General features: G+C 55.2%; 1 protein-coding gene across 4 annotated transcripts in view; it reads left to right on the forward strand.

Moving 5' to 3' along the window:
- Positions 1-8097, forward strand: part of APOBEC3G (apolipoprotein B mRNA editing enzyme catalytic subunit 3G) — an 11789-nt gene extending 3692 nt beyond the window's left edge. For 3 of the 4 annotated variants that reach the window (XM_011712326.3, XM_011712330.3, XM_011712329.2), the window contains 6 exons: positions 1274-1568; positions 1812-1926; positions 4083-4236; positions 6347-6632; positions 7054-7169; positions 7445-7641. In XM_011712326.3, coding sequence (XP_011710628.2) covers positions 1274-1568; positions 1812-1926; positions 4083-4236; positions 6347-6632; positions 7054-7169; positions 7445-7459 — 981 coding nt within the window. In that variant the 3' untranslated portion in view covers positions 7460-7641. 4 annotated transcript variants of the gene reach the window in all.
- Positions 8098-11481: the final 3384 nt, after the last annotated feature.

Genomic DNA, 11481 nt, shown 5'->3' on the forward strand with positions numbered 1-11481 from the left:
CTAACATATTACTTCAACATTAATTAACATAAAATTCTTGACAAGATAATGAAGTTTCTTTTTCTTGTCACACTGAGTCTTTGAAATGAGCTGTGTGGGTCATGTACGGTGGGTGGCTCGCACCTGTAATCCCAGCACTTTGGGAGGCCAAGGCAGGTGGATCACCTGAGGTTAGATATTCGAAACCGGCCTGGGCAACATGGTGAAATCCCGTCTCTACTAAAATACAAAAAAATTAGCTAGGCGTGGTGGCAGTCACCTGTATTCCCAGGTACTCGGGAGGCTGAGGCAGGAGAATCGCTTGATCCCATGAGGCAGAGGTTGTAGTGAGCCGAGATTGCATCATTATACTCCAGCCTGGGCAACAAGAGTGAAACTCCGTCTCAAAAAAAAAAGAGAAATGAGCGGTGTATTTTTCAGGTGCTCAGGTCTCTAATCAGAGCCCCATTTCAAGTGCTCAGTAGCCCCCTTGGCCAGTGCCCGACCCCCCCGAAATGGACAGTGAAGGTCCAGTGGCCTCCCCAGCTGACCGCAGACAGGGAATAAGGCAGACCCCAGAGGGCCAGGCCACAGCAGGGGCTGAGGATGCCTGGTGAATGGATGCCTGGGAGAATGGATGCCAGAATTCATGCACGAGGCCTTGAACAGGGCTGGGAAAACTCCCAAACGAAGGGAAGCACGTGTCTTGGTGCACCTTGTGATGCTTCAACAACAGGACTGAGACGGGGACATTGACAATGAATAGAAATGTGCTGGCTCGAGTTCTGGACGCTGGGAAATCTACTGTCAAGGCACCAGCGACTTTCCAGGGCCTGCGAGCTGCACAGTCACGTGGGGGTGAAGGTTGTTGCCAGAAGCTCAGGGGATGCTCCAGACAGAGTGGCCTGGGATGTCGGGTCACTGCTGCTCCATGCCACGGGGACAAGAGGAAGCAGGAGTTTAATCTTACACACTGCCCCTCCAGCTAGAGGGCAAGAGACAGAAAGTGGGGCTGAAGACGCCCTTGAATAACCACAGCAGTGGCACCCACAAAGGTGCAGTCCCCACAGCCTCATAGCCGCTTGTAGGTGCCACCTCTTAAGGCCATTACCATAGCAATTAACATGAGCTTTGGAGCAGACAATCACTCAAACTAAACAGGGGGGATGGAGGAAAGGAGCTTCAGTGGCAAGATCCCCTGGGCTCCTGTCCTGGCCCCTCCTCCCCCTGCATCACCCCTGCTCTCCTCCTGCTCCCCCTCTCAGAGCTTCCCCTGCCCCTGCTCCTCTCCCAGGTGTACTCCAAGGCTAAGTACCACCCAGAGATGAGATTCCTCCGCTGGTTCCACAAGTGGAGGCAGCTGCATCATGACCAGGAGTACAAGGTCACCTGGTACGTATCCTGGAGCCCCTGCACAAGGTGTGCAAACAGTGTGGCCACGTTCCTGGCCAAGGACCCGAAGGTTACCCTGACCATCTTTGTTGCCCGCCTCTACTACTTCTGGAAACCAGATTACCAGCAGGCGCTTCGCATCCTGTGTCAGAAAAGAGGCGGTCCGCATGCCACCATGAAGATCATGAATTATAACGGTGAGAAGTGGGAGGCTCAGAGGTGTGGGAGAGACTGAGTGAGGCTCTGTGATGGGTCCCTCCCACACATACCTGTGGATCTGCTGTGATGCCTGCAAAGGCCAAGTGTCCCAGGGGAGCCTGTGGGGTTGGGTCTGGCACTGACTGTAACTAGCATCCAGAGTCTGTCTGGGAGGGGAGGGCCCCAAGGTCACAGAAGACAGGCCAGGCGGGCCTGACTGCGTTCTCTCTTCTTTTTCTCAGAATTTCAAGACTGTTGGAACAAGTTCGTGGACGGCCGAGGAAAGCCATTTAAGCCTCGGAACAATCTGCCTAAACATTATACATTACTGCAGGCCACGCTGGGGGAGCTTCTCAGGTGAGGGTCTCCCTCCAGGCTCATCGCCTCTCTCCTCTCACCTCCTGCTTACCCTCTTGAGGCCTCCCCTCTGTCCCAGACCAGGTTCTCTCCTGGCCAGGCCCTCCTGCCCTCCCTCCTGCCCCCTGCCTGCCCTCATGGTCACACCACCTCGCCCCAACTCCTCATGCTCCCTCCACCTCCCTGCCTTCCCCCCTCCTTTCCTGGGCCCCTCCTGTGAGTGAGAGGCCCCTTCGGCCTCCAGAGCAACCTCCATCCATCTCCGAGGCCGCCCTCCCCACAGCCTGGCATCCCCAGCCTGGCTCCTTCCATCTCCCTGGCATAACCATATTTGTCATAAAACTGGACGTAGTAAGTGGGTATGAATATTCACAAGCCCGACAGTTAGAAGCTTTGAGTAACATTCTTCAAGGCTGACCTGAGCCCCTGAGAAGGAGCTGCCTCCGTGGAAACAGAGCTTCAGGCTTCCACTGCTATAGAAGATGGCCCGGGCGGGTGCCCACAGGGCAGGCATTTATTTTCTCACAGATCTGGAGGCTGCAAGTCCAGGGTGGAGGGGTGGGCGGGGCTGTGTCCTCTGTGGCCGCTCCTCCTGGCTGGCAAGGGGTCCCTTCCGGCCCTGTCTTCTCTGGCCGTTCCTCTGTGCACTTGGACTCCCGGGGTCTCTCTGCCTCTAAATGTCCTTGTTTATGGACCCCAGCCAGGTGAATCTGGGCCCACACTGAAGGCCTCATTTAAATTAATCATCTGATGAAAGGATCTGTCTCCAGGCCAGGTGCAGAGGCTCACTCCTGTAATCCCAGCACTTTGGGAGGCTGAGGTGGGTGGATCACCTGAGGTCAGGAGTTCGACACCAGCCTGGCCAGTGTGGCAAAACCCCATCTCCATCAAAAATACAAAAATTAGCCGGGAGTGGTGTTGGGCGCCTATAATCCCCGCTACTCGGGAGGCCGAGGCAGGAGAATCGCTTGAACCCGGGAGGCGGAGGTTACGGGGAGCCCAGACTGTGCCACTGCCCTCCAACCCGGGCCAAAGAGCGAAACAACTTCTCAAACAAACAAACAAGAAAGAAAGGACCTGTTTCCAAATACAGCCACCCTTTGAGGGAGTGGGGGTTAGGGCTTCAATACATTGATTATGGGCAGAAACAGTGAAATGCACGGCAACAAGCTGCAGTCATTGTGGGCAGGCCTGGGTGGGGAACAGGGGTTCCTGTCCTGTGTGTCTGTCTCCCAGGGGAGTCCTGACCTGACTCTCATGGCCCCTCCACCCAGACCTTGCTGCGTGCTTCACCCACCCCATTCCTCCTGCACCCAACTCTCCTGAGTCCCTCCTTAGCCACCCCGACAGGCTCCCATGCCCCACCACTTCCGGGCTGCTCCTCTTCTCAGACTCTCTCTGGGCCTCTTTGGGGTCCCAACGTGACCCCTCAGGTGATGCCCGTGGCTTCCCCAGCCAGACCCTTCCCAGTTGCAGGCTGCGCTCTGCAGAGTCCTATCAAAGGTCACATCCTCCCCTCTGTCCAGCCCGGGGTGAAGACCTGGTGTTTCTGGTTTGGAAATGCCTCTGCACTGGGTGCTAATAATTCACTTTTACCTTTATAATTCGTGGTTTCGTAAGGACAGGTATTATTTTTGGCAGCAGAAGCAAATCCTGTGATTAAAAAAAAAAAAAAAGTCCCTGGCAGGCTCTTCTCCCCGCTGGTCCCGCTCAGGAGCGTCTCTGCCCTGATGCTAGGTGTGGCAAGAGCTAACCTTGTAGGCAGGAGGGAAGCCCCGGTGGGTCCACCTCCAGCAGGGACTGACAGGGAGCAGAGCCAGGACTGGGGTGTATTGTGCGGCCAGGGAAGAAGACCCAGCTGTACCCCAGGGAGGGGGCCTGAGCACACTGAGCTGAACCTGAGGAGGCCCTGACAAGGCCTAGACAGGCCCCAGGGCTGCAGCGATCTCCCAGTGAGCCTCAGAAGGGGTCAGAGGGGCAGGTGTGGAGGCTCCAGCAAGTGAGCGGGAGCCCCTTCTGACAGGTGCTAAGGGATGTGGGGAGCAAGGGGAAGGAGGGTGGGGTGAAAGGGAGGAAGCGTGGAGAGGGAGGGGGAGGCAGGGCAGACCACGACGAGGGCTCTTACTCCTCTGGGCTTTTTCCCCCGCTGTCCACAGACATTTGATGGATCCAGGCACGTTCACTTCCAACTTTAACAATAAACCTTGGGTCAGTGGACAGCATGAGACTTACCTGTGTTACAAGGTGGAGCGCCTGCACAACGACACCTGGGTCCCGCTGAACCAGCACAGGGGCTTTCTACGCAACCAGGTGACCAACCCAGCCACCCACATCCAGGCAGGGCTCTCCCAATCCAGGGACACGCATGGGCAGAAGGTTCTGGGCGGTACCTGTGGTGTCCCGCAGAGTGTCTGTCACCTGTGCTTCCTGCAGCTGCTGCTGCTTGGCCCTGGGGTTGGGGGGGGAAACTTTGGCTTCAGTGACTCTCCAGGATTGGCGGCTTCCAACCCCACATGCCTAACCAGCCACATGTCTCAGGGGCTGACACCACTAGTCCAGAGTCACCCCCAGGCCCAGGGCTCAGCCATCCCCACTCCTGCTGTGCTCTGAGAGGGTCGGGGCAGAGGAAAAGGGTCTGCACCAGGGCCAAGTGGGGTCAAAGGCAACGTGCTTTCTGAGGACCCTGCTAGGATCCCCTCACAGACGCAGCTCTCACCAGGAATGATTCGGAACTGTGGGATTTGAGGCTCGGGGGCTCCCCGACCTCACAAGGCCAAGATTCCCCAGTGCCTGCTCCTGGGCTTCCTCCTGTGGGAAGAGAGACTGAGGTAGGAAAGGCCCACCAGGGATTCTGTCCTGACCAGGATGGAGCCCACAGCAAGGCTAGAACAGGCCCCAAGTCAGGATGCAGGGATGGTCAGCATTTGAAGAGGACCTGGGCCAGGCCAGGCTGAGGGGCCCTGAACCCGTGGGACGTTCTTCCCTGGCCTTTGCCCAGCACAGCCCCTGGCTGGAGAGGTCGAATTCTGCTTGGCTCTGGTGCTGGAAACAGGGTTCCTCTGGGCTCTATGAGCTCAATGTGGGCCCTGCTGGGCCCATACCCACTGCTTGGAAGCCACTTTCAAAGGCGCCGGTTCCCATCACTGCCTAACCAGTGGGACGGGACTCCCCCAGGAATGACCCACAGCCCCTTCTCAGCACATTTGGTGTCATCCGTTCTACTCCGAGTCCTCTCTGCACTGGACTCCTTGGCTTGACTAGTTCCCAGTCGAAATTTGGACAAAACACCATCATTCCTTGGGCTCAACAAGGGCAATCACCCCATGACTGGAGCCCTTCCCAATGTGGGGTTAGTCCTGCTGGGGACCCCTCATCCCCACTTCTCCCTGCAAAGGGAGCCCTCTGGCCTCAGTCTGTCACTCTTGGGCTTAATACAGGCTAAAGCACAATGCGGAAGCGTCTAGAATTATGGGTCACAGAAGGGGTGGGGCGAGGGGAATTGATGGATAGAGAGGTCAGTCTCCCCACGAGGGAAGCACACACAGCTCAGTGGCATCTGTCTTGCCTCCCCCAGCTCTACAGCCCCTCTCTGCAGGCCTGGGGCGGAGTGAGGGTCCTAAAGGCACTGATCTCAGGTGCAAAATGAGAGGATGCTCCAAATACTCAGTATCAGAGAAATTCCATCGTAATGGAAAATTACATTATTTAACGGATTATCATAAAAATCAGGTCAGGTGTGGTGGCTCACGCCTGTAATCCCAGCGCTTTGGGAGGCTGAGGTGGGTGGATCACTTGAGGTTAGGCATTCAAGATGAGCCTGGCCAACATGGTGAAACCCTGTCTCTACTAAAAATACAAAAATTAGCCAGGCGTGTTGGCACATGCCTGTAGTCCCAGCTACTGAGGAGGCTGAGGCACGAGAATCGCTTGAACCTGGGAGGTGGAGGTTGCGGTGAGCCAAGACTGTGCCACTGTACTCCAGCCTGAGTGACAAAACCAGACTCTGTCGGAAAGTAAAGGAAGGAAAGACAAAGACAAAGAAAATTGGGGTTTGGTACCCCCTGCTAATTTTGTGTTGGAGGCTCCCCTGCACCCAGCCTCACCTGATCCAGGCTGTCTCTCCCTGCTCACTAAAAATTACCTCGGCCAGGCATGGTGGCTCACACCTGTAATCCCAGCACTTTGGGAGGCTGAGGAGGGCAGATCACCTGAGGTCGGGAGTTCGAGACCAGCCTGACCAACATGGAGAAACCCCCTTTCTACTAAAAATACAAAATTAGCCTGGTGTGGTGGTGCATGCCTGTAATCCCAGCTACTCGTGCACTCCAGCCTGGGCAACAAGAGTGAAACTCTGTCCAAAAAAATAATAACAATAATAAATAAATAAATAAATAACCTCACGGCTTGCTTTCTTTTCTAGGCTCCAAATATACACGGTTTCCCTAAAGGCCGCCATGCAGAGCTGTGCTTCCTGGACCTGATTCCCTTTTGGAAGCTGGATGGCCAGCAATACAGGGTTACCTGCTTCACCTCCTGGAGCCCCTGCTTTAGCTGTGCCCAGGAAATGGCTAAATTCATTTCAAATAACGAACACGTGAGCTTGTGCATCTTCGCTGCCCGCATCTATGATGATCAAGGAAGATATCAGGAGGGGCTGCGCACCTTGCACAGGGATGGGGCCAAAATTGCAATGATGAACTACAGTGGTGAGAATGGAGGCCTAGAGTGGGGCGGGGTCGGCTGGGGCAGGAGGGGGCCCTGGGAAGTTACTAGAAAGTGGGGAGGGTTGGCATCCCTGAGGGAAAGGCCTTGGTCCGCTGCCTGCAGAGACGATGGCTGCACTCTGGACCCGACTTTGGGGTCTATGGGAAGAGAGAGGCCAGGCCAGGAGATGTGGGCCCGGGGAGGGCAGGGAGGGTGGCTGGAAGTGGAAAGAATGAGAACTGGGCTGGCCCAGATCCCAGTGGGAAGGAAGTGCCTGATGAAGGAGCTCAGTCCCTAGGGGAGGGAGAGGGAAAGCAGGGACCAAAACCAGGATGTGGGAAGTCTGTCCTGAGAGTCACGGGCTCTTGGTGCCACCCCGTCCCCACAGCCGGAGCGTGACTTATCTCCCCTGTCCCTTTTCAGAATTTGAGTACTGCTGGGACACCTTTGTGGACCGCCAGGGACGTCCCTTCCAGCCCTGGGATGGACTAGATGAGCACAGCCAAGCCCTGAGTGGAAGGCTTAGGGCCATTCTCCAGGTGACGGCTTCCTCCCTCTGCCTGGTGCCCCATCGGCCTCCCCCTCCTCCCCTCTTCCCGGGCCTTGCCTTCCCTCTGCTCAGAGCCTCCTCTGGGTTCCCTGCTCCCCCCAGGGCGCCCAGCTCTGTCCCTCCCTTTCCTTCTCACAGCCTCCCTCTCTCTCCCTCCTCTCCTGTCATTGTCACTGTCCCCAGGCCTCCTCCCTGTGCCCTCTTTCCACTCTCTCACTCCCCCCTCCCGGCTCCATTCAACCCCCCCTCCCCCCACTCTTCCAGAATCAGGGAAACTGAAGGATGGGCCTCAGTCTCTAAGGAAGGCAGAGACCTGGGTTGAGCCACAGAATAAAAGATCTTCTTCCAAGAAATGCAAACAGGCCGTTCACCACCATCTCCAGCAGCTCACAGACACCAGCGAAGCAAGGCGCTCCTGACCAAGTAGATTTTTTAAAAATTAGAGTGAATTACTTTTTTTTTTTTTTTTTTTTGAGACGGAGTCTCGCTCTGTCGCCCAGGCTGGAGTGCAGTGGCCGGATCTCAGCTCACTGCAAGCTCCGCCTCCCGGGTTCACGCCATTCTCCGGCCTCAGCCTCCCGAGTAGCTGGGACTACAGGCGCCCGCCACCTCGCCCGGCTAGTTTTTTTTTTTGTATTTCTTAATAGAGACGGGGTTTCACCGTGTTAGCCAGGATGGTTTCGATCTCCTGACCTCGTGATCCGCCCGTCTCGGCCTCCCAAAGTGCTGGGATTACAGGCTTGAGCCACCGCGCCCGGCCAGAGTGAATTACTTTTAATCAAAAATTTATGTTATGTTTCAAGAATATAGTACTAAGATTATACTCAATACACTCAGAAAAGTTTCAAACCTACTAATCCAGTGACAATTTGAATTGGTTTTATACCTAGAGGAATAAAATGAAATACTAAATCTTTTCTTATATTTTTTCCCTGTGTGATTGTATCATGAATTGCATGTGTTTCCATAAACACTAGCAAATGTGTAGATGTCTTTCCTTGTTAGTGGACCTGTAGTGGGGCAAAGGTCACACGACATCCCTCTGGAGCCAGAAAACTCAGCTAAACCTCACAGGAGAGGAACCTAAATGCAGACCCCACCCTCACTCACAGAGCCCCGGGCGCTGATTGGAAGGGACAGGCCCAGCAGTAAGAGGACAGCCAGCAGCCAGTCTCCCTGTTGGAAAGGAGCCACACAGGTGCAGGCAGGGGCCCTCCGGAGCCCGGATTCCAGTCAGTTCTTGGTGAATGTCATCCCCCTACCCCACCCTCAGAACAAATACAGACGTTCAAGATCTACCGCTTTTTTCTTTCCAATTTCCTACCCATGGAAGAATGAATGACCATCTGGAGACAGCAGGGAAAGTTGTTGCTTAATCAAGATGCTGGTGTGTTTCAGGGAGCTGGTCAGGGTGGAGTGAGCTTGTGGCCCCGTTCCCTTGGTGGGAAGACTGAGATGGAGATGGGGGTGGTCCAGGGACTGTCAGGAGCAGGGCTGGGGGAGGTGGCCTGGCACAGGCCCGTGCCTGCACACAGAGCAACAACGCTCACCATCAGGTCTGCCCTGTGTCAATCAGAAAATTCTGGACAGAGACCGTGACTCTCCGTATCACTCTGGGGCAGGGAGTAATGGTTCCACACACTTCTATGGGGACCTGGAGAGTGGAGACCAGAGCACTGGCAGGCGAGCCTGGGTCTAACAGCCCACTGTGCCTGCTACTGTCAGGTACCTCGGCACATCACCTCCCCTGAAACCTCTCTTTACTCATCTGTAAAGTGGGGGCAATTATACCTCCTCTCAGCTGTGCACTTGGAGGGCAGTGGGGGCTGGATTTGGGACCGACCTGGCACGCACCAGGCGTTGGGCCAATCTGAGTCTCCTCCTCTCCCTGAGTGAAGCTGCCTGACGTCATGGCAGTCTCCCTGCCCACAAGGTCTGGTCCAGACCCCCCACCCAGGAAGCCCTCGGGGAGGCGATGCCACCGGCAGCGCTGTGGTTTTGGTACCCACAGGCACAGGATGGGCTGCCGTGGAAGGCGCCTGCTGCCCCTCAGGGTCTGTACCTCGGCCGCCCTCCAAGATGGGGCCCTATCCTCCTCCCACTGCCTTCTCCAGCCCTCACCACCCTAGGCAGCCACTGCTTCCCAGAGAGCCACCCGGGTCAGGAGTAAAGTGGCCTCTGTGGTCAAAGTCTGAAAAAGTTGCCCCCACACCTGCCTAACAGTGCACAGGGCTTTCTGGGGAGATAGTGGGGAGTCAAGCAAGGCTCTGACACCTTTTCTGAGTCACATCCTTTCTACCGGGGCCCTGAGTCTGCAGGATGGAAGGATGTGGTCTTGCGTGTCGGAGGGTTCTGAGAACACAGAAGGCTCCTGATTCCTTGAAGGGCATCCTCAGTGGGAGAGCGGCCCTGAGCAGAGAAAAGCATAAGGGGCAAAGCACACCCCTTGAGAGGTCTGTGTCAGCAGTGAGCCTGTTTGCCTGTAGACATCCGTCTCCCCTCTTTATTTATACATTTTTTTGAGTAAGGGTCTGACTCTGTCACCCAGACTGGAGTGCAGTGGCAAGATCACACCTTACTGCAGCCTCAACCTCCCGGGCTTAACTGATCCTCCCACTTCAGCCTCCCAAGTAGCTGGGACTACAAGCGTCCGTCACCACACCCAGCTAATTTCCGTGTGTGTGGGGGGGCGGGGCGGGGGGAAGAAAGAGATCAGCCTGTTACTGTGTCTATATAGAACGAAGTAGACATAAGAGACTCCATTTTGTTCTGTATTTGAGATGCTGTTAGTCTGTGACTCTACCCCCAACCTTGTCCTTGCAAGAGACATGTGCTGTGGTGACTCAAGGTTTAATGGATTTTGGGCTGTGCAGGATGTGCTTTTGTTAAACAAGTGCCTGAAGGCAGTTTACTGGTTAAAAGTCATCACCATTCTCTTAATCTCAAGTACCCAGAGACACGTACACTGCCAAGGTCGCAGGGACCTCTGCCTAGGAAAGCTAGGTATTGTCCAAGGTTTCTCCCCATGTGATAGTCTGAAATATGGCCTCGTGGGAAGGGAAAGACCTGATCGTCCCCCAGCCTGACACCCGTGAAGGGTCTGTGCTGAGGAGGACTAGTTAAGAGGAAAGAAGGCCTCTTGGCAGTTGAGATAGAGAAAAGCATCTGTCTCCTGCCCGTCCCTGGGCAATGGAACATGTCGGTGTAAAACTCGATTGTATGTTCTGTTTACTGAGAAAGGAGAAAACCGCCTTAGGGCGAAAGGTGGGACTTGCTAGCGCAATGCTGCTCTTTATGCACTAAAAAGGTTTATGAAGATGTTTGCATATGCATATCAAGGCACAGCACTTTTCCTTAAACTTATTCATGTCACAGAGATTTTTATTCATATGTCTTACTGCTGACCTTCTCCCTACGATAATCCTATTATCCTGTCACTTCCCTTTTTCTAAGATGGTAAAGATAATGATCAATAAATACTAAGGGAACTCAGAGACCGGTGTCTACGTGGGTCCTCTGTATGCTGAGCGCCGGTCCCCTGGGCCCACTTTTTCTTTCTCTATACTTTGTCTCTGTGTCTCATTTCTTTTCTCAAGTCTCTCGTTCCACCTAACGAGAAACGCCCACAGGTGTGGAGGGGCAGGCCACCCCTTCAGTGTGTGTGTGTGTGTGTGTAATAGGGATGGGGTTTTTCCATGTTGCCCCGGCTGATCTTGAACTTCTAGGATCAGGCAATCCTCCTGCCTCGGCCTCCCAAGGTACTGGGATCACAGGCGTGAGCCACCACCGGCAGGCGTCTCCTCTCCTTGACACTGCAGTGAGAAAGGGCAAAAGCAGCCGGTCTCATGGAGCACAAATGTGCTTCCCGTCCCGACCTGCAACGCGCTGCCTCCTTACAAGTGCTACCAGATCGCCTGGTTCATACCCCGGAGCCCCGGCCCGGACCATGTGGCGAAAGCGGCCGAGTTCCTGGCCGAGCACAACAAAGCAAGGCTGAGCATCTTCACTGCCCGCCTCTACCACGACTGTGACCCGGGATTCCAGCATGGGCTTCACAGACTGCAGGACAAAGGGGCACGTGTGCAGATCATGTCTTCTAAGGGTGAGAGGTTGGGGCCTAAGGAGTGTGTGTGGGGGAGGGGACAGCATGAGGCCAGGGGAGTCTGGGATGCCCTTGGGAGCATGTCCCAGGAAAGCCTGCAGGGACTGAGCCAGCACTGACAGACAGGAGATCACACCTAGGCCCAGGGTCAGGGGACAGAGGTCTGCCAGGCCTGACTGTTTTCTCCTCTATCTTAGAA

Source organism: Macaca nemestrina, chromosome 15 (genome assembly GCF_043159975.1).
Source record: "Macaca nemestrina isolate mMacNem1 chromosome 15, mMacNem.hap1, whole genome shotgun sequence".
In the NCBI taxonomy this organism is placed as follows: Eukaryota; Metazoa; Chordata; class Mammalia; order Primates; family Cercopithecidae; genus Macaca; species Macaca nemestrina.